The sequence below is a fragment of the Crassostrea angulata genome, chromosome 3 (assembly GCF_025612915.1).
Source record: "Crassostrea angulata isolate pt1a10 chromosome 3, ASM2561291v2, whole genome shotgun sequence".
Taxonomy (NCBI): Eukaryota; Metazoa; Mollusca; class Bivalvia; order Ostreida; family Ostreidae; genus Magallana; species Magallana angulata.
Window position 1 is genome coordinate 33,294,675 of NC_069113.1, and position 24,484 is coordinate 33,319,158.

Below are 24,484 nucleotides of genomic sequence, written 5' to 3' on the forward strand. Positions count from 1 at the left end.
CCTATAATCAATATCATAACTTTTCGCCGAACGCAAAAATTGATAATCTTGTATTTTCAAACAATATTTCATATTTCATTTAACTTTACCAAGTAAACGAATAAAGACATAATAATTAGATTTCAATGATATTAAAACGTAACACGAAACGTGTGCATCCAGTATATTTTTTTCAGGGGGGGGGGGGGTAGTATTTAGGTTTGTCCGGGGTTGGGGTGTCGGGGCAAGATTTTTGGTGATTTTACTTTAAAAAAAATTATTTTCCAAGGGAGATGGGGACTCCATCACCCCCACTTCAGTAAAAAATTCGAGTTTTACCGGGGGGGGGGGGGTAACTCTACCCACCTCCCCCCGAGTAGATCAACTCATGAAAAGAATGAGTGAAAATCATTTACAAAGCCAAAGAAAAATTCTTAGATCATCCCCCCAAAAATTAATGAATGGTGACTGATATGAATATTTGATGGACGTTAATGGGTTATACTAACATTGTTATTGTTAGCAAGAACATTGATATTGAAATATCCTAATCTACGACAGCTTACTGATCACAAGGGTCGATCTATAATATTGTTCCACGATCTTATGGCATATAGACCAATCCTGTTTTAAAGTTTTTCTAAATACTGGATAACAAATCGTGTTTAAAAAAAAAATGTAAACCAACAGAAATCGTGATACCAGTGGTTTCCTATACATAAGCGTCGGAACCGGGGGGGGGGGGGCTAGGGGAGCTGAGCCCCCCCTCCCCCCCCCCCACACACACTTTTTTTGCAAAGTTAGACCTAACCAATGGGCACATAACATCATAGAGGGTTCAGCCCCCCCCCCCCCTCCACACATTTCCAATGAAAAGATGGAAATATTGAAATATGGAGATGTTGGAGTCATAGGTAAAATAGCCCCCCCCCCCCCCCCCCCACACACACTTTTTTTGCAAAGTTAGACCTAATCAATGGGCACATAACATCATAGAGGGTTCAGCCCCCCCCCCCCCCCCCCCCCCCCACACACACACACACACATTTCCAATGAAAAGATGGAAATATTGAAATATGGAGATGTTGGAGTCATAGGTATAATAGCCCCCCCCCCCCCCTCCAACGGATTAGGAATTTCAAGATTTGGGAACTATAACCCCCCCCCCCCCCCCCCCCCCCCCCCCCCACGGATAAGGATTTTTCCTTCTTTGTCAAGATTTCAGAGGATTAGTTTAGCCCTTTGCTTCCGACGCCACTGATATATATATGGAAACCTTTATGAGAAAGAAGAGGGCTTAAGAAACGTGGCGTGTACGTACGTGTATATATGTAGTTGTTTGCGTGTTAAAGCAAGAAATTAAGCTGTTTTCTAGCATCTCTTTTTCTCTTTCTCTTTCTTTGTCTCCTCTCCTTCTTTCACTTCCTCTCTCTCTCTCCGTCTTTTCCATCCACTGCCCTCTCTTTCTTTCTCTCTTCAATAACGGAAACAATTCAAATATCAAGAGAAAGAAATACTTATAGATGTTTCATGAGTAAAAATTTTCTGAGTCAAAAATAAACGCAATATTCTATGCAGATCGGTTGTCTTTGAACTTAATGAACGTAAAATATCTTCCCGACAATTTTTATATTAATCAACCATACTGACTATAATTAATCGTACGTCGTGGAGGTTGATATGTTTATTGATAAAAAAAAAAAAAAAAGAAGAAAGAATAATGCATGCATTCGTAATTATTGATTCTTCAATGTATATAATCATACCATACGGCTTACAATATCACTCACTTCACTATCCCTCAAACGGTTACACTCACAGTTTTGTAAATAGAAAAACGGGACCACAATCTGAACATGCACATACAGATTAATGTATTTTTATCTCATTATATTACAAATCATGTAATAATAACAAAATAAATTACTCATTATGTTCTTTGCTATAATATTTTGGGCGAATCGGGGTTGGGGCTACATGTCCAAAGATAACCAGTGATCGTTGCTCTACTGATACACGTGTATACATACACGTGTTAGTTTCTTGTGTATTCTGTGTGAATTGAACGGTTTTTTGTCTCTTAAGAAACAATAGACCTTACCTACCTGTATATTGGAAGACGACCGTGAAGCACGCACCTTGTACACAAGCCCCCCCCATCTCTCTCTCTCTCTCTCTCTCTCTCTCTCTCTCTCTCTCATGTGTTTTAGGTGACTGAGAAAAATAGTTATGAACGAGTCGATCTACCTAAGTATGTCTTAAGATACTATGTATAGCCTTTGAACTTACACCTAATTATTAACCCAAAAGTATTATTAAAACCTTGCAGTCCACTTTAATTATTCCAATTGATAGAGCAAGGTCGCCATATCATGGTTTCTGACTGTTATATTTGTATTTTTTATGTATCGATATGAAATTGAAGAATAATACGATTTTATCCTTATACATGTATATGTATATATCATGTACAAGCACTTAATAAAAAATATTTCTGATTAATAAGCCATCAGTTTTTAATTGGTCAGACTTACGCCTCTTCATAAAACATGTATAGTCCATTCATAACCGTAAACATTGAAACATTTGTGTTACTATAATCTTCGTGAAGCTTATAAAATATAAAGAAAACAAAACTTATTTTGTAGGGGAAAATATCATTCATTATCATTTACGAGACAGTCCAGGCTTATAACCAAGAATATCGACACGATTTGAATCACTTTACAACGTTAATCATTAAACCAGGGTTCTTTTTTTTCTCCATTTAAAACTGAGACCATAAATCATAAAATTTAAACCCGGTCACATTTTCATCAGCTTGGAAAAATCGAATGAACTTAATACTGAATGATAACCTCAAAATAAAGCATATACTGAACATGTAGCTGCAATAATTATACCGGTATATTGATTGTGTTGAATATTGAATCAACCTACAGAGTTCTGCTTTGATTTGGTAATTGCATGCTCTATAAGTCTGCTTTATTTCTTCTACGAACAGAATAAGTCATCACTGGAAGGTTAAGCGTGTATTGGGTTTCAAAAGTCTATAGTGGGGTATGATTGAGTCTGTTACATTTTCTTGTTAGAAAAAGCCGGGGTTTTTTTTTAAATATTCAAACTGATACCCCCTACCCCTCTTTCCCTTGAATTGAATAATTATCCGCTACACTGATATCATGCAATGTAAAATTTTGCTACAGGCTTATGAATGTCCTGTGTAATATTTGATTTTAAAAACGCAGCGAAACAGAATCAGAATCTAGAGATTTAGATATAGTTTGGTGAACTAGGCAGTGAAAGTCTTGAGATGAAAAAGTTTTTCAAGATGTAAACAGTTACAAACATTGTACAGAACTAATTGTGTACGAAAATGTAAATGCACTTTGCTTAAAAAGTCTAACCTTTCCCCATATACATTTACTAGAATTAATAATTTAGGAGCATAAATATTTATAAAATCTGGAATGCATACACAATTTAAGTACGCTAACCTGTTTGTTTAAGAAATACATTATATAGCCTTCATACACGGATAAAAGTTATGCCAGTCCACTTCTCTAAAGAAATGAAATTATCGAATTGCATCTTTTGAATTGATTGAGTTGGTGTAAATATTAATTTCCATTACATGTCTTGAAATTTGTATTTACATGTTCACCCAACACAGTATTTACAGTTTGACTCCATACGTATTTCTGAACTTAGTGTAACAGTGCATTAATTATATATATATTCACATCAGTATACTTTCCTTCTTATTTCAGAATGTATAACATAAAAACTTCAGTGTCTCGGCAGGCGTAAGCAGGGTAAGAACTCTTTGTCTTCTTTACCTGTTTACAGACTTCGAACATTTTTAATAATATTTTCATTAAACAGCGAATGCAAAATAACCTTTTATTTCTTTGATCATGTATTTAGTTAGGAAACATAAAATATCCAAGAAAAAAAAATCATATATCAGATAAACGGCAGGCGTATAGATTTTCTCGGCAGGCGTATGCATTCTGCGTAAGAGTTATCTATTTTACCGATTTTTACTAATTTTGTGTTAATTAACGAATTTAAAGTCAACTTTTTATTTCTGTTATCGTTTATTAAGCCAAGTAAACTAAAATATCAAAGAAATTATTAAAATAATCCATCAACTAAACGGCAGGCGTATACATTTTCTTGGCAGGCGTATGATTTCTTCGTAAGAGCTATCAGCTTACCCGATTTTTACTTATTTTGTGTTAATTAATTAATATAAAATCAACTTTTGATTTCTATTATCATCTATTTAGTTAAAAGAAATAAAATATCAAAGAAAAAAGTAAAATAATCCATCAAATTAACGGCAGGCGTCTAGATTTCCTCGGCAGGCGTATGGATTCTACGTAAGAGTTATCTATCTTTACCAACATTGAACATTTTTGCTAATTTTGTGCTAAATAATCAATATAAAGTCAACTTTTTGTTATTATGATACTTAATTTAGTTAAGTTAAATAAAATATCAAAGAAAATATTAAAATAACCCATCAGGTAAACGGCAGGCGTGCGGTTTTCTCTCGGCAGGCGTGTTTTCCCCGGCAGGCGTCGGCAGGCGTGTTTTAGTATGACCGGAAGTTTCGCGGTGGTTTACAAACGTCCAAGAGTTAAAAAATGCCTGTACTTGTGGTCAGAATAAGTGATCAGGAAGGTACTGACTTATTGGCAAATACAGTCACCAACTTTTCGGGGGGTAAATTCTACGAGTTGTTTGAAAAGTGTGTGGAATCGAAAGACATTATCTTGTCTGTTGATTCGATTGTGGAAGTTCGTCTGCGTGAAGGACAAAATGCCCAATTCATCATCGCAGATAATGCTGATATGGACGTTTCAGAAATAACCTCTACACTTAATTGTAAGTTTGTACAATTTAGTATTGCACAGCAACTAGCATTAACCAGCTCCTCAGCATGTAAAGAACCTAACCCTGCTTCAGGTAGTACTAGCACCGAAAACGCTTTTGCTTTACTACTGCATGGTAGCAAAAATATCATACTACCACATCATCATATTTTTGCAACACAGTTAATATGTTTTACGGTGCTACCGTTCTGGCGAGCGCAGCAAGAATTACACACACCTTGCATCATTGTCAACTTATAGTTTTATTTAGGTATCAACGAACGTCAAAGAATTTTTGAGAGAGTATTGCTCTACAATAAGTATGCCAAAGGTACTAATGTTAATGGTTATGATACATACAGTGCAACCCCCGAGAGAGAGAGAGAGAGAGAGACCGGTTCCTGTTTGTTGGTGTGTAATTTCCCACTTTCAAATTTGATGGTCTGACTATATGCAATATCTACATAATTTTTTTAACTGTTTATTTTATTCAGTGTTTTCCCCAGGCCGTTTTTGCATGGCGGTACCGCCATGCATTGAAGATCCCCCGCCATGCATCACACAGTGCCGCCATGCTTCCCGCTATGCATACTTATTATAAAGCAAAATATCTTTTTCTAATTATTTCACATCTTAACAGTGATAAGTAGAGGTAAAATTGTCGTTATTCCGTTCAATCTTCATAAAAACGCTTGCACCCGCAGAGAGCGTCGCTTACTTCGACATCGATCTCGGCAAGGGGGCACACGTGGTTAACGGTTAAAAGACTTGGCTTAATATGATTGAGATATATTGAAAGTGAGTTTATTAATCGGTAATGAATGCATAAATAGAGCTGTGATTACTTCTAGGTTTACTAAAATGTGCCTTCTTTGACACATCCGCCATTATCGAATGTTGTGGATTTTCCAAGATCTAAAAATAGCACAATGTTCACTCGATGGTGTTAGCTTGGTTGCGACATGCTTGAACTGTTTATTTGCCGTAAAAATATTGGAAACTTGAGCAAATGTACCAAATAAAGAAAAAAAATACAGTTAACTGCAAGTAATACATGGAAGCGATATCACATGACTCGAGACATCGTATAGTACAGTAAAGTATGCCTCTGAAAATGATTGTGTGGAATCACATGTATAGGGACTGACTGCCAAGTTATAGTACAGTAACTAAATTAAATTTAATTTAAATTATCAAATTATCACAGAAACTTTCATATAAACCCCAAATTTAAACAAAAAATGTCGACTGTCCAGAATAAGTTGAAACAAGATTGCTGTAATTTCATGGTTCTGCCTGTTTCTTGTAACCCCCCCCCCCCCCCCCCTCCCACACACACACACAAAGTAAACTCCTCTATATATAAAAGGAAAATGAATAAAACAGAAGGTGTTAGAACTGCTTTTTGAATCTATATTTCTTGTAAAAGTCTCTTGAAAAAATTTAATTTTAAAAAAATGCAATTAGTTTTGCTAGAAAAAACCCACAAAAATTAGGATAAATATATGAATTACAAATAAAATGAAATAATACTTGTTGATGTAGATTTCATGAGAATGCATCAATTATAGTACACAACTTGTAGTACATGTACTATTACGCGCAGTGATTTCGCGCTGGCTGGGGCGCTGTTCCGTTGCACCGCGCACCAACGCTGCCAAACTTCCCCCCATGCATCAAAAATTTTCTGGGGAAAACACTGTTATTTTTTCATTTTATTCCTTTTTATTTATAGTTCAAAATGTCCTACTGTTTATTTCCTCCCTACTCATATACTTACCTGTCTACTGTACATGCATGCACAATTAGCTTAAAAATGGATCGATATGTCAGTGAAGTATGGCTCTTGCTAGTATATATACATAAAATCTCTATATTAAAAAAAAATTAAAAACAAATCATATGTCAATGAGGCAGGTATTGCAGTCTATACTGAAATAGCCAGTACACTCATTACAGATGTTTGATCCACCTCTAAATTTATCGCGGGGAATATAGCGCGAGTGCACTGTGACGTCATCCATGACTTTGTTCGTCTTTGTTTACGTTTCTCGACTCAATACGGAGGTATGGAAGCATGTAACAAATCTTTTGAGTCTCGCCTAATCATATGCGGTACTCAAAACGTGTCTTTAAACTTTAAGTCACCGTAAATTACGAGTTAAAAGTCGGCCATTTTTGGCATAGCACCACGGGTGAAAACATTAGAGAGCATTATGGGACGTAGACAAAAAATTTTGTTTGATGAACTGTAGGTTTAGCTCGTTCTTTTTCCCGCGCACACTGGTTCTTAGAGCTCGCTTCGCTCGCCGGCGCTGCGTGCCGGCGAGCTGCGCTCGCTATTATAGAGATAAATTATTATATACCAGTAACACCTGCATTATAATTTCAGACCTTCTTGGCAGACCATGGAAAGAGTAGTCACTACATGTTCCAGTTGAAAAAGTGCAATAACTGTGCCTATTGCACAGTTATTAACCCCAAGGCTTCCTGTTGCTGAATTCCAGAGTTTGCATTTTCTGCCTGACCCTGTTCCTGGAGGAGATGGCCATTATCAAACCTTTGAGGAGGTAGGCATAATTTTTCCTTCAAAGGATTCCGAAACATATTAAGATCAGATAAAATGAAAAAGAACATTAAAATCGTTCATGTTGATAAGGCATTGAATTAATTTCTTGAACTTTGTTTGTGGGTTATAATATATGATTCTAAATCTATCAAATTTATTAGTTGTATGGACAAGTAACAGACGATACATACAGGCCGAGTGCTCAAGTACAGGATGATCCTGCCACTGCCAACGACAGGCGTAACCGAGATATATTTAAGACCCAAAAAGGTTGTGATGTTATTGTATGTGGAGAGTGCTCAAAACCAAGATGTGTCTACAGTGATAAAAAGCAGGGATGGGGTCAATTACAATGGAAAGTAATTAATTAAATTACAATTACTTGCTTAAATTCTTCAATTAAATTACCATTACCATTACAAGAGTTTTCAAATGTAATTAATTAAATTACAATTACTTTGCAGATGTAATTAATTAAATTACAAATTACATTTTCATCAAAATTTACTAAAACCATGATTTATATACAACACATAAACATTTAAGGAGGTATATCTATAATATGAATAAAATTCCCTCATAATCAAAATAATTTCACTGTTTGAGAATTTGCTAACTATTCTGATAATTAGTTACAATTTCTGGGAAAAAAAATATATAAATTTGGTTTTTTATTGTTTATCTTAAACAGCAAGTACTGGTAGTCACAATATGGAGGTGTCCCATACACCCTGATATTCAATAAACATTTAAAAGTCATATCCCTTAACCTACACCTACCATGTCAACTAAAGTGTTTCTTGCAGACTTTAATTGTTATCAAAACAATGCACACCTGTTGTTCTCTACCTAATTATCAAAATGTAAGCAATAAGGGAACACACCCTGTGGACATGTTAGGCATCAAAAACTTAAACCCATTTGAAGCCATGCATTTTAGCTCTGTGTATTTTAGTCTATCAATTACAAAGCATGACTTGATAGTTTATATAATTTCGATAACACTGATTTTGTTTGTAAATTAAACAGTGATGTTTTAAACTCTATGATAATTGACACACTAATTATTCTAATAAGAAGGGAAATAAGTATTTTTTAAGAAAAAAGAGATCAAACAAATCATCAAATATGTGTACTTAATTAAATTTGGGAAACTTATCATTAAATATTGAATCACTGAAAAAATCCATTTTGAAAAATATTTAGTATCATAATGATATATATAATGATAGTTCAATGCTTTTTAGCTACTCTTCGAATTTGACCTAATGTGCCATTGTGTGGGGAAAATGGGTAGTGGATAGCTTAATATTTATATGTCCATCAGCGTGTATTTGAAAGTAATTGAAAAGTAATTGGAATTACATGCCTTTTTTGAGAGTAATTAATTAAATTACCATTACATGTAATTGAAAATGTGTCCAATTACACATTACTTCCAATTACATCAAAATTTGTAATTAATTACACTCAATTACCATTACAAATTACCATTACCCCATCCCTGCCCGTTAACAAGTAAGTTATTAGTATTGTATGTTATTGGTGGCTTCACTGTCTCATTTAGCAAGCTTAAGAGGCCTTCAGTACCTGCAGTTTTAACTACGCTAAATTTAAGTTGATATTAAAGTAGATTTGTGAAACTTTTTTTTCATGATGTCATGTATTTGTAGGAGGAACTGTTGCTGCGTTTAAAGGAGGATCATGTTTACACATGTGGAGACCCCATGGTAGCAGAGGATGTGGAAGATCCAGACATGGTTGTTCGTGAGGCCATAAACTGCACAACAGAAGTGGAAACAAGTTATTTCTCAACCTCCTTAAAGCACTACATACCTCCAGTTTGTGTTCACTGCGGAAGTGTTGACAGTCTTTTAGATGATACAGACCCTTACATTTCTGGCTTATTTGAGCAATATTCTATTGTTAGACCCATATGCCAGATTTGTAAAAATAATGGCAAAGATGCAAGAACATGGGGGGGGGGGAATTTCTGCCCAAGAGGTGCAGAAGATAAACTGTTGAATGTTGTTCATGATGAAAAGAAATTGTAACAAATAGAACAGTGTGCATTCTTTGCTAACAATTTATTTTATTATTTTGTCCGAAGGTAAAAGCTGTTCATATTGTATACATATGCCCAAACCATTATTGTTATATCATTCCAATTTTGACGAATAGGGTGTGAAAGTATAATCTGAAACATTGCACAGTGGTTTTAGTATACATGTGCCCAAACCATTATTGTTATATAATTCCAATTTTGACGAATAGGGTGTGAAAGTATAATCTGAAACATTGCACAGTGGTTTTAGTACAGTGTAATAATGATTTTTACATGTATTTCGAAGAAAATAATGATATTTTAAAATAAAATGTAATCGCTCGCCTCTATTTTTTTTATGTCGCTCCTAAATTTTCAAATTTCAGTATTTTAATTTTAAAATTATTAAATCGCTCGCTCGCCCCAATATTTTTTTGACTAAAATCCGAAGACCAAGAAATCAAATTGGTGTGGCCTTATTGCAACTTTTTTTAGTATTTCCACAAAACATAATTTTTCATATTTTCTTACTCTGTTGACAAATCATCTGAAAAAGCTGCTTGATATTATAAGAAAATGTATTTTAATAACTGTGACATAAAAAATTTGAATAAAAAATTAATCATTGCAAATAAACACAAAAAATATTTTAAGTTTTCTTTGGTATGAAAATTCCTCAGGAAGAGTTATCGTTCCTAAGTCCTAAGATCCAAACATCTTGGGGGCTTTTCATTTCTGAGTTAAAGAAAATTTTCTAAATATCACGATGGAATGCATCTTCGCTAGCCAAGGGTTTTCGGTCCACTTTGCTCCCCATGGGGAGCAGAGTGGACCGAAAACCCTTGGCTAGCGAAGATGGATGGAATGATAAATACATACATATTTCAGGCCTATATAAGTGAATTTATTCACTTTAATGCAAAACTAAGTCAAATAAATAAAGGGGAAAATTAACTAATAGGATTTATGTATCCCAACCTGAAAGAAATTCAAAGCCACCCCCCATCCCCTTATGATGGTTAGGAACATCTGTCAATATTAATGTGCATTAAAGAATATTATGATTAAAATACTTTCACCGGTTTAGAATTTTCTTTCACAGTATTCAACCAATGATACGTTTTAGAAAATTTTGGAAAGTTAAAATTTTTTATTGACCTCAATGGGATTCGAACTCATGATCTACAGGTTTGTTGTGAACCCACTACCCCACTGAGCTACGCTGTAAAATAAAACAACTAGAAAAGAAAGTATTTTAAAACTTGTATTACTTGTAAGTAATGATTTTTTCAATTAACAAATTAAATCTAAGACTATTCATTTCACAATTTTTTTAATAGAGCGGTCCCCATACAATTCGCCTCAGTTTAAATCGGCCAGTACCGGAATTGCATGCTTCCGGATTTACTTTTTTGCGCACTGCATCAAAAAGTGGTGTATTGAGCCACCTTAACTTTGTAATAAAAAATGTTCAATAAATTCCAAAATACGATTCGTTGTGCAGTAATATTTCCAGCGAATACAAATAAACCTGTTTTAATATAGCATGAAAATTTCAATGAGATTGGTTTATTATTGACGACATAAATCGAAAAATCTCGATCTGCCCCGGCTTTCATTTTGCCCCGGCCCGGGTTTGCCTACCCATTTTACCAAGACTAAAAAAAAAATATACTAGCGGCGTATATATAAATGCTAACACCGTTTCAATGTTTTTTGATAACATATGTCAATTCTTATATAGGTATTAATTAGTTTCAGAGCAATAATAACATGAGAAAAATATATTAATTAATACAGTGATATGTTTCGCACCGATGAAGGTGCGAAACGTCTCAGCGCGAAACAGAATAGGTGCGAACTATCCCGGATTCCTATGGTCGGGCTTGGTATACAGAAAAAAGTAAACTGTAAAACCGCGTAGACAATCCTCTATCGTACACGATTCGACGATTCTGGAAACTTCATCGGTTTTCAAGGGATTTCATACTATCTGCTAGACTATGGCAAACGTAAGTTTTAAACTAAAGTATTTTATTCACTGATTGTTCGATAAAACATTTGACCATTCCTGTAAGTAACCTTGCAAACAAATCAGCTGATAATGATATCATAATTAAGACGTCATGTATACAGGTGTCTATTAATTATTTTAACCCTAAAAAGAGATAGATCAAGTTGTCTTTTGACATGTCAATAATTGCTGTTCAAAAAGCCTGTAATAAGATTTACCGTGCGATTGCTGGGATATTACATATGTATTGCATCATTGTCAACAATGTCATGAATGTGTTACGTACATGTATTTTGAGAGAAAGAGAGAGAGAGAGAGAGAGAAAGAGAGAGAGAGAGAAAGAGAGAGAGAGAGAGAGAGAGTTTGAGTTTCTAAGTTTAAAGAAATCCACCAAAATACATTCCTTAGACCTGCTTCATTCTAAAATTGCCCTTTAGGTTAACAACGGAGTTTCCTCTATTAAAAGATGCATTTCTATGTAGTAAAGAACTTCATTTTGCCAAAAACACAACTTGGTATTCCTCTATTGAAAAGCTGCTAAACATTCTTAATATTCATAACATTATGACATATTCTAAAAAGGACTTTGTTACTTCCTTAAAACAATCTCAGACTAAAAAATATTTGATGGATTGGCAATACTCAAATGAAACACTTAAAGATGGCAAACTTGTTACTTATATATTTTTGAAAAATAACTTCAGACTGGAAAAGTATTTAACTATATTAAGACCTGAATACAGAAAGCCAATCTGTAGACTGCGGATATCAGCGCATAGACTTTTCATTGAATTGGGCAGATATAATAACACACCTAGAACAGAAAGAATATATAAAAATTGTACACTTAATAGAATTGAAGATGAAGAACATTTTCTTATCCAATGCAGCAAATTTACAAAAGAAAGAGAGGAACTATTTGATTTAATTTGATCATCTAAAGCAAAACATTTTACTAGTTTACAAGACAAACAAAAATTATTTTGGATTTTAAACTGTGAAGAATTAGATATATTAAACTCTCTTGGTAAATTTTTACAAAAGGCATTGCCTTAATTTGTATTTCCTAGTCAAATATTGGTTTTTTAACTTTCAATCATTTGATAAACTATAATTTTTCAAATTTGTATGTACATTTGTATTTTGACATATTTATGTATGGTGTTTAACATAAATATATAGAAGACACATTTGATAAACTATAATTTCAAATTTGTATGTACATTTGTATTTTGACATATTTATGTATGGTGTTTAACATAAATATATAGAAGACACTGTATTGAATTTATAGAAACATACATATATATACATGTACTAATCAAATGTTCATGTCTGTCCTAGCTCTTTCAATCATCCAACTCTTTCCCTCTTGTATACTTGTATGTTTATTGAATGTTTTTTTTTGTGTACATTGGATGTTGTATGTACAGTCTTCATGTTGCCCCTTGAGGGCCCTTAATTGGTTAATAAAGAAAATTGAAAATTGAAATTGAAATATACCAAAAACAGTTCTGTATGAAAAAAGTTTCTAGACCCATTATAGGGCTGAGAACTGATATTTTTTCATATGGAAAATTGACCGGAATATATTAATCATCTAGCTTTCTTAATGGTCAAATGAAGGCATTTCAAAAAAATATTACCAGTAATATTATTAATCGCAGTAATGTTATATTCTATTTTTAGATTGTATGCTGTATGATGGTAACTTTGTGCATTGCTGCAGCCATGACACATGCTGAGGATTGTCAGGCTGCTGGTATGATTAAGAGAGGGGACATCTGCTGCAAGCCAGTGACATGTAAAAAAAGTAAGTAAAGATTGCCTTGCAATAAGATAATTTTATTGTTTTTACCCAAGCTGAATTAATTTAATTAGTATTCAGTTACAGTTTAATTCTGATATTTTACAACTTTCAGATGAAGACTATCGACTTTGTAATGATACACACAGAGAAGACAGTTGTACTCCTTGTCCTCCAAATACAACCAATCAGCACAGCATTAACACAAGCCTTTTTGATGAACAAATACCAGGCATCTGCAAAGAAATTGAATGTTTTTGTCTTCCAGAGGGTGAGTACAACTAGGATTCAGAATATTGATACCTATGATTGATCAAACTAAATACATTGTACTTCATTATTTCATTACTATATAACCTACAAGATTTCAAGTGCAGGGTGCATGCTTAATAGAACCAATTTGTTTATCTGTGTTTTCTTTATTTACTGCATGTGAACTATAATTAAACCAAACTTGACATGGATGGTGCATCTTATGATACTTAGGAACATGACAGGCTTGAATGCTGTGTCTGAGCAATAGGTTTCTGATACTAGAGGAGGTTAAGGTTTCTAGATCAGGTTAAAGTTTTTGGAGCAGGTGTCCTTTGATGACTGTATCTTACTTACTACTAGCTGCTCCTATCTTCACCAAACTTGCATTGATGGTGAAACTTATGCACGTGATAGGCTTGAATGCTGAATCTGAGCCATAGATTTTGGATGCTGGATGAGGTTAAGGTTTTTGGAACTGCATGGTTAAAGTTTTTGGAGAAAATGCCCTTTGAAAGACTAATCTTAAATACCCAGTAGTTATTATTGGTTAATATTTTCCAGAATTAGCTAGATAATGCATATGGTGATACTGATGCACTCCTTGGGCTTTAATGCTGATCGAATCTTAAGTCATAGTTTTTTTAATGCAGAAGGAGGTACAGGTGTTTGGAGCAGGTCACATGTTAATGTAAATAATAGTACTTATTCAAACTTGCATAGTTGATTTTACTATGTTGAAGAATCACAGAGGTAGCTTCAGATATGGAGAGTGATCTGGATGATCTAGATGCATGCTTAGGAGGTGTTAGATTTTAGAACAACTCAAATTGTGTTATGGTCTTGGAGCTGGTTACAAAATTGAGTCAAAATATAAAGCCAGGACCAGACTTCAAATTTTACCACCTTGTATACATGTAATGTATTAGGCCCTTGACCTGCTTGTTACAATGTTATAGTAGATAAATATATACAGATATATCACTAAGGGTTACAACTGTCTGTAATAAAAGGATGAAGTTGTGAATATTTTCAGCAATGATATCAAACCCTGATGATTGCCTGAAAAGTGGAATTGCCAAGTGCGAGTGCAATCTCACGGGAGGATACTGTGGCGAGGATCCAAATACTTGCAGAGAATGGGAAGGAAATGTTACAGATCTCAGAAAAGGCGTAGGATTAACACAGATCTGTATGTTTCAACTGTTTTTGGCCTAAATTTTTTAAACTTCTTACAGCAGATTGTTACTTTCTGAACATAAAGCTTTCTTTTCTAAGTTATTGGTCTTCAAGAAACAATTATTTGATGAAGAAATTGTACATGTATAATAATTAAGAATGATTTGACTGTGAGATAACTCAATTACGGTAATTCTTTTAAAATGTGCTAATCCCAAATTACTCAAAAATTATTTTACATTAATTGCCAGTAGTTCACCTGCTTATTCATTGAGATTTATTTCATGAAATCTTACAGTTGGCATTAAACTTTAAGAACAGATTTTGTAAGTAATCATGCAAGCACTTTTAATATTAGCAAGGTTTTGTTAGCACATTGATTTTAATTGTATGTTTCTTTTAATCTTGTTTTTGGAGTTAATTTGTGATCCTACCTTATCCATTGCTGGTGTATTTTATTTTAACTTGTTGTTGTACAGTTATCTCATTTACCTTTGAAATCTAAAGCATGTTTTGACATGTACAATACACATATTGGCAATTATGGAATTTATATGCATGTAATTTAAAATACCTTGGTCAATGGAAGTGAATCTTTTATAGTTTTACATGTTTTAGGGGCATGTGGATGTAAACTTGGTTGGAATTCATTTGTTAATTGATATGATATGATACAGGTACATGCATGCAGAAATGTTACTTTGTCAGTCAGATGTCAAAAGGTATAGGTCATTTAAGTTAAACACTAGTATCAAATCTATACATATAATTACGTATCTCGATTATTTTTAAACCCTCCAGTTGGAGAAATATTTGGACAATATATTTTTGGATAATAAATAAGATCATAATTGTGATGTTGTTAGCATATGTTGTTAAATTAAACTTCAATCAAGTAAAACTTACAGGAGCCATTAAAATCACTTTTGACTTCAGTCTCACTTTTCCACTATTTATCTCTTTTATGAAACTGAGACTTGGATCAAAAGTGAGCTTGTCTATGTTTTATGGTCCTGAGGCCTGATTACTAATACACTTTTTTCTGAGATTGCTCGGATAAGCATTTTAAAGAGTCATAAGTTTCAAGTCTCACCCCACTGGATCATTTAATTATCTCTGTTTTGCATGCTTTTCTTGTCTTTTGGTGTCATTTAAACTTGAGTCACAAATAGGCAACTATTGATAATAGATTATTAATAACAAAGACAAACTTCAGAATCCACAAATACAAATTTGTTTGAAAGAGAGGTCCAGTTGACTCTCTTCTATTTGGTATAAAGGATTGTAGCATGTTTAAAACTTGAAACCATTGGACTAAGGCGTTTGATGAAAGTAATGGTACCTATTGCTCTCGCCTTAAGTCCTGCTCTGTATCTTTCAAACGGTATACATATGTCAGTAGGAAACTCATACTCTAGATAAAACATAGCTTACATTTTAATCCAAAAACTAAATATTTGAAATAATTTTATATTGTGCTATCATTTCTCTATTAATACTATTATCTCTATTTTAGGTCAGGTTGAGAATTGCAAGCCTGGGTATTATAAAGACAAAGTGGGCTATGGACAATGCCTCAAACACAAAGAGTAAGATTTTAAATATTAAACCAAAACAAGATAACATCATAAATATTTTCAGCATTATCTTTGGAATGTTTCTTATTTCAGAGTACAGTCAAACTTTGTTATCTTGATTGAACTAGATGAGACTGTCTAAAAAACTTCAAGATATCAAAGTATTCAAAGAAAGAAAATCATGATTCCATCCATACTTTCATAAAGTTTGTTGCGCAAAACAGATAAAAAGACAGTTGCACAAATAATAGATAAAGCTAAAAATTCTTGCCAAAAATACAGTGCTGTTAATACCTTTGACATTTTTCGATTAAAATTGATATTAGGAACGAATCACTGTCATAGGATATGAATCAAGATGAAAATCTCCACCTATTTGTGGGCATAGTCATAATTTTGGTCAATTAATTTTTTTTCCTATAGTTTTATTGTTTACAATGCCTAAGGAATTCATTTCTATATGATCAACCAAAATTTTAGTGTCAGTTGTAGAGTTAAGCAAAAAACAGAGCTCACAATTCCTTGTTTTGTAAAAAGCTTGTGCCATGTTTTTGTTTACATTGGTTCAATATACTGTATATATAAGTTCTTATTTTTTACAACCTGATTTTTCTATCTACTAATTTGTTTTTGAAATAAATAGACAGCTGTTCCTCATGCTTGTCACATTCATTTTAGGTTTAAACCTGGAATTTTCTTGTCAACATTCAAAATGTAAACAAAAACAAGACTGAGCTTTGTTTATACATAACAAAGAATTGTGAGCTCCATATCTTGCTTATAACGCGATGACTGACGCACTAATTTTGGTTAACTGGTTTTTTTTTTTTGCCATTAAATAATTACAAAGTAAATACCTTTAAAGATAGAAATCTGCAATTCTCTTAACAGTATAGGTAAAGATAATTGTAACAGTTTTTATATGCAAAGAAATTTTTTTCTTAAAAAGTTTCTTATTGGGATTATGTACATACTAAAATTCAAATGCTAAAATTTGAGTTAAAACATACAGAAAGAACACAATTCATCTGAACCAGCCTCAACAAGCAGCAATTTGCATAATGTGTACTACTATAAATTCTTTATTAAACATGTGAAATTGATGTTCGCCTAACATATTGCGACAATCATCTCTCGCATATATTTGAATCATACTTTCATTTTTCTGACAGTTATCTGTATAGAACTCATGCGCGGATCTAGAGGGGGGGTCGGGGGGGTCCCGACCCCCCCTGGAAAATGAAAATTTATTAAATTTACATAGTAAAATTATCGCGAAAATATGCCTCGGACCCCCCCTGGCAAACACAATTATCCTTCGGACCCCCCCTGGAAAATTTTTCTGGATCCGCGCATGGAACTGCAATGAAAGTTTGGCAATCTCAGGATGTGATACAAAACTGCAATACTGCAGAAATTTAGAACTTGTGTTTAATAGATAAGAAATCTATGATATGCATCGATCATCTTACTTTCAGAAAAATAACTTGAGAAATTGTTTTTTTGGATGGAAATATAGGGATTTTTTTCACATTTGACATGCCTGATATATTATTTTGACTTTGAACACCTGTGTTAGGTGTTCGCTGGAAGAGGAAATAATCTTCAAGGGTAACAGCACTATGAACAGACAATGTGGTCCATTGACTCAGACAACAACTCCGACCAAAAGTACGAAGATATTTGATGCCAACAGTACTTCCCCTAGCAGTGACGGTAATAAAAATTTTCAAAGGCTGATTAGATTTGTTTAATCAATTACATCTTTGGCTCATGCTGGTATTCTTAAGGTAATGCAATTAGTCTTATCTGTCATCTGAAGTCATATTTTTAAGGAATGAACATGCACATTTTCAATTTGTTGTCAAATACTGATACTATTTACCAATTCTTTTTAACAAATTTGGAATGTATAGCATGATGAGGGAAACTTAAATAATAAATGTTATACATCACATTTCCCCACACCTATAAAATAATCTGAAAGATAAAATTCTTTTATGCATTGGAATCGCTTTTTTATACAAATTAAGAAAGAAACTTGTCCTTAATGTGTTCTACATTTTTTATTTTAAGGCACTGCAGATACTGACAAAATACCGGTAATCATTGGTTCAGTTGTGGGGTGCATGTGAGTATAAAAAATCAATACTTTGATCTAATGAAATGCTTTCCATCTTGTGTGAATAGATAATTTCTATTACACATATTTTATTAGAAAGTGTGACACAGGTTTTAGTAGTTTAAGAAAAGTATTGTATAAGAAATACAGTGATAACCTTAATTGACACAGATACAAATTAGTGACTCACTACATTTACAACCTAGCACTACTGACTGCTTGAAAATTAAAAAATACAAATAATAATGCACACCCAAAGTGCATTTGGCCTAAATGTCATACCATGTGAAATAGTTTCAAATTTATTTATTTTTCAAATGATTTATTTAACCATTAAATTGTGTTTTTGGTGACTCATGCAGGGTAAGAAGGTGGGTACATTGCAGAAAAAATACATAACTGCAAATTGGGAGTCTGTAGACATCATCATGGTTATATCATGCAGTCTGTGAATTTTCATAGGTCACTATAGGTTTCGACCTATTAATAAACAGAATGTCTGAATTTCAGTCCTGTCAGTTTCTATAGAGCTATGATAAGGCAATAAAGGGATTTAAAACTTTTTTTCCATATTTCACGCAGATCTCGAACTAATAAGGATGGAAGCATTTTCGTTTTGCCTTTTCAATTTGACATGAACATTAAGGTCATTTCAAAACCATTGTATTACATGTATTGAGTTTTTATATCTGTTTTGTTAAGGGTCAGCTAGGTGGGTAAGATCTATATTCAATTAGTTGGTTTTCTGTTGACCTTTATACTTTCAAGTTCATTCTTCTAAATATCTATTGAATAACTTTACAGGGGCATGGTCACAATTTTGATCCAATTTTTTTTGGTCTTTGTTAATGTTAACATTGCTTCAGCAAGGCATTTCTTGTTAAGTCAGTTAAAATTTGAGTGTCTGTCATTGAGTTGTAAGAGAGATACAGAGGTTGCAATTCTTCTTTGTTATGTAAATCAAGCTCAGATCATGTCTCTGTAAACATTAAGAAATTTCCAGGTTTAGACCTAATTGAATGTGAAAAAATGCTAGGAACCATGAAGACTTGATGGTCATGGCCATTTTTAGACATCTTCCTTTAGAGGTATAGAGCAATTATAAAGATATAGAAAAATACCCAAACTTTTAAGGTTAAATTGCTGGATTTTTTCTTTTCTAAATAATAGCTTAATTTATTAAGGCTTAACAACTCATATATCTTAAAATCTTATGCAGATCTGATGGTTTTAAGTTTTTTGACCATCCAGGTCTCCTAAAAATTTATGGTCAAACTGAATTAGCAGACAGAGAGTCAGCTTAAAAAAAAAGATTTGAAGCAGGTATACTGTAGAAGCATTTAAATTCAAGGGGGCCAATTTTCGTGGTTTGTTGGCATTTTGCTTATTCATGGGGATGTAATTTCGTGGGTATGCTGGTTTCAGTTTAAGTAAGGAAACTAACTCTTACAAAAGTTGTTTTCATGGAGGACGGAAATTAATGGGGGCGGTCTACCCACGAAAACCACAAAAACTGAGCCAATATGAATTATAATGATTCCACAGTAATTGAACAACCATAATCAGAAACATGTCTTGTTTACATAACAAAAAATTGTGAGCTCTGTATCTCTCTGCATGATGAGTGACTTTCAAATTTTGGTGTACTATTAGAAAATAAAAAAAGTCATGAAAAATTTTACGCAAAAATCTGCATAATAGAATTAAGTTATTCAATCTATTGATTTTTTTTTCCAGAATACTGATAGTGGTGATTTTTGTCGTGGTAGCCATTATTTACCGGCGCAGGAGAGGTAAGAAATTCTGTATTTCAATTTCTTATTTTGTGTATACGGTAATTATGTACATGTATCAGCATGTTTATCTTGATGAAGTCAGTAACGCTTAAGTGATACTGCGTCTTGGTATTTGGTCTGGAGCAGTTTTTCAAGGAATACTTTGCCCTGTTATGATTTTTCATTTTATGTACAGAGCACAATAATTTCAGATAAATCAGCATACCCTATCAAAAAGTTTGACCTTTACCTCGTGTTTGTTTCAATGTCAATTAAATCAGAACAAACACACTCTCAGTCACTCCTGAATATAATTTGACAGAAGGACTTCAAACTTAGAGGAAAAAATTCAAATATTGTCCAGTTCTTATTTTTGAAATCCTTTGTCTGATTTGATAGACATAGATAGATGATCTAGAGAAGAAGTGGCCCATACTTTTTTTTATCTTGACCTAATTTGTATGTTAAGGTCAATCATCCAATGAAAAATATTGTCTAGGCCATAACATTGGAATCCTTTATCAAACAGCCTTAATATTATACCATAGATACTAGTAGATTATGTAGGATGTATGAGCTGAATCCTTTCAAGATTTTTGACCTCAATTTATATTCTCTTTCAAGGTCAAGGGTTTTCTGAAAAATATTGTCTGAACCATAAAATTCCTTAATCATACAGACTACCAAAATTGTTGACCTTGCAATTGATCTAATAATTTAATTTTAAGGTCAAACAAGATATAATATATTTTCAGTCATATCCTGGTTATGTGAACCTGCAATGGACGGGTGTGACCAGGGGGAGTCAATTACTTTCATCCCCTTGGCACCATGCATGGAAACCTGATAAGCATGTGCCCTCTGCAAGTCGTGGCTATGGATCAGAGAAAGATTTAATTCTTAATTTTTTTGCAGGTAGGAACAATGCAAATCCTGGAGATGAGGAACAGAATCGAGGTCTGGCGCCAAATGGACAGAGGATGGAACCTCAATTGCCAAATGGACGAGAGGGAAGCGAGCCTCTGACTAATGGACAGGGGATGGTTGATACAGCGTGCTAATTTACAATGTGGTAAAACATCAAAAAAAGTTATTTTTAAAAGAAAGTTGAATCACTTGCTATGTAATTGATACAGTAACTTAGGTTATTCAATTTTGTTACATTTTAAAAATACATGAAATAAAGTGTTAGTGTATGATTCCACCTTTAATACTACGGTACATGTCTTTTACTTCTCTTTATAATGTACATGTTTTCAAGGACAAATTAAATTACAAAACATACAGAAATACATAATCAGTACTACAAAATTATGTACTCTTATTTATGATGTGATATAAAAGACGTAACTGCATTTAAAAAAAAATGCATAAAATTATCTTACAAGACCATCATCATGAAAATTGCAATTCTTTAGATAGCTGTATTATTACTACATTGAAAAATAAAATCACTTGCAGTTTAAGGGATAAAATTTTAATTAAAGTATGTTCAAACTGGAGCTTTCCCCTCCTCCTCCACAAACTAGACATTGAAAATGTAATTGTTTCATGTTGATGATATATAATATAAATTTCTGCCTCATTTCTTTATCTTCTTTTTTGGCAGTCCATGTGTTTATTTTTGTTCATCGGAGGAAAAGGACAAAGACTATAAACAGCTGAAAGAGAAAAAAGTTATCATTTTGATATTATTATGCTGGGTTTTGTGAAAGATCAAACTTTATGGATTGCATTCATCTCGACTTGCCTAAGACTATTAATTTAGCATTAACAAAAGTATTTGGGTTTTTTATGTATTTTGAATTTTTATGTTTCCTTAAGATTTTGTCCAACAAACTTAATTGTTTCAGTATTAACAAAAGTATTGGTGGTTTTTTTTTATATTTTACATTTTGAATTTTTATTTTTCCTTAAGATTTCGTCCAACAAACTTAATTGTTAATCCATAACAAAGTATCCACTGGAATTGGTTTTTCCAAATCAAAGATTTTTCACCACACAGTGACACACACACTACTCAGGTACACACTCTTACATGTGTGTGTGTGTGCGAGCCCATTTCACGCCTTCCTGTCATAAGAATATTTCCTAGTCCCTCATTAGATAGTCATTTACATTGATCTGATTTAAGTCTGCCAAAATGACGATTTAGCTGGCTTAATTACATGCATAGCCATAAAACACCTATAATTATTATACTAGGTTAGGTTTAGATGTATATTTTATATGAAAAAGAACTGTATTATCTATACATTGATCGATCTGGCTGCCATTTGTAGATATATATTTTTATTGTTAGAATTATAAGTACAAGTATATTTTAGTCATTATACAGTTATGTTATCCATACAAATCAAACTCATAGAATGAATCTCCGGTGATAATGCTCAGTTCGGTTTGTAAACTTCTTGTAATTTTTTAAGCTACGCAAACCAAAGTCAAACTTTGTATGGGACCCCTTAAGAGTTTAAATAAAAACAGCTTTACTGAATGTTAGTCAATTATTTTTTAAGTTTTTTTCTATGGTGCAATTATTACTCTTGTAATGTTTATTGTATTCTATGTATGACAATATTTCATACGCAAACCAAAGTCAAACTTTGTATGGGACCCCTTAAGAGTTTAAATAAAAACAGCTTTACTGAATGTTAGTCAATTATTTTATAAGTTTTTTTCTATGGTGCAATTATTACTATTGTAATGTTTATTGTGTTCTATGTATGACAATATTTCATAGTTTATTAGTTGATATAATGGGTATATATTATTCAAAAGATTGTTGTGAAATTTTATATACATATTAAGAGATATGTATTGAACCAGGGTGACAAGTCTTCCTCTTCACTTGCCAATGAATAAAAAAATCCCTTTAGTTCGCAAATATTGTTATACCAGTATCGCCATACTTGCCCTAATGCTACACAGTACCGGTAATCAAATGTTGTGATGAAGATGTTACCACCAAATGTTTCTTGCTGTGATAAAAAGAGGGGGAGAAATCTCAGAAATCCAAAGAACAAAGAACATTATTTTTATCATTTTTCTTCTCTTTCCCTTTTAGAATACCTTAATGTTTTGTAACTTTCTTGTTTTTACATACCAGTAAACTATTACCAACTACTGCAATGTGTAGGATACCGTATAATATGCAATATTTATGAAATGGTATCTTTTTAGCTCACCTGACATGTTTATTTTATATATACTGTGTAAAGCATAATACATGACATACTGGTTATTTGTTAAAACAAGTGTAACTGTGATGAAATCTACAATCTGTGATGAATTTAAGTGCCATTCCAATAAACTGTTTTTTTTTAATATTTTAGTTTTTGTCTTCTCTGAAACTGTTTTAAACAGTACCACACTGACATTGCACAAGAGCCTGTACGGTGTATACGTGTATTTATATCCCATTTCAACAGAAACCCAGAAATATATATCCAGAACTAAACAATACACATGTATTTCAAATTTTAGTGTATAGAATAATATAGGAAAAATCTTTAAAACTCTTTTTCTCAGAGCTATATTGGCACAGTTTATGATTGCAATGCAAGCTGTTTGATATATTAAAGGTGCATTTCAAATTGTTCATGCAGATTATGACCCCTGGACTAAGTTCTTGGGGCCCCAGAAGAAGTACAAAGTTAAAAAATAGAGTTATGTAAGAAAAATCTCAGAACTCGTGCAATGCTTCATTTTGTTTAATTCTGTGTAAGCATTCTGAAATGTAGTAGAATCTAAATTATCCACACCATGATCACTGGTCAATTTTGGACCTCAGCAGGGGTTTGAAGTATATAGAAAATAAATTTCTATAAAATCTCCAGCTCTAACTAAAGGTACATTGCTGAAATTTGTGGCATTTGCTGTGCAACTCAATAAGTATAATCTAAATTGCCCAAAATATAAATAATGGTTTTTTCACTATACCGGGATGATTGCATTTAGTAATTTCAGAGATTGTATCACTTCATTTCCTGAGAAGGTGGTTTTTAAAGATAAGCTTTTTTATGCAAATTGGAAATCTGTCTGTATTTCTGAGAAGATATTTACAGATTTTTCTATATATATTCTGATGTAAATATTCAACCTTAATTGTGGCCACCCCCTCAACCCCCAGGGATCAAGATATAAAAAAAAACTTGACCCCTACCCCGGGATGCTTCCATACAAGTTTCAGCTTTTCTGGCCTGCGAGTTCCTGGGAAGATTTTTATATATCCTTACATGCATAAATGCGACCCCCCCCCCCCCATTGTCATTGTGGTCCCACCTTTC

General features: G+C 33.1%; 1 protein-coding gene and 1 long non-coding RNA gene across 2 annotated transcripts in view; both read left to right on the forward strand.

Annotated features, from left to right (window-relative positions):
- LOC128175648 (uncharacterized) overlaps window positions 1-23,522 on the forward strand; it is a 90,727-nt gene extending 67,205 nt beyond the window's left edge. Inside the window, exons 4-10 of the mRNA XM_052841441.1 lie at window positions 14,582-14,737; window positions 16,241-16,313; window positions 17,881-18,017; window positions 18,378-18,432; window positions 20,161-20,216; window positions 21,114-21,270; window positions 21,808-23,522. Coding sequence (XP_052697401.1) covers window positions 14,582-14,737; window positions 16,241-16,313; window positions 17,881-18,017; window positions 18,378-18,432; window positions 20,161-20,216; window positions 21,114-21,259 — 623 coding nt within the window. The 3' untranslated portion in view covers window positions 21,260-21,270; window positions 21,808-23,522. The remainder of the gene's footprint in view (window positions 1-14,581; window positions 14,738-16,240; window positions 16,314-17,880; window positions 18,018-18,377; window positions 18,433-20,160; window positions 20,217-21,113; window positions 21,271-21,807) is intronic.
- Window positions 4,598-7,752, forward strand: LOC128175651 (uncharacterized). Its single transcript, XR_008242706.1, has 3 exons — window positions 4,598-4,872; window positions 7,252-7,429; window positions 7,590-7,752. It is a non-coding gene; the product is annotated as an uncharacterized LOC128175651 (long non-coding RNA).
- Window positions 23,523-24,484: the final 962 nt, after the last annotated feature.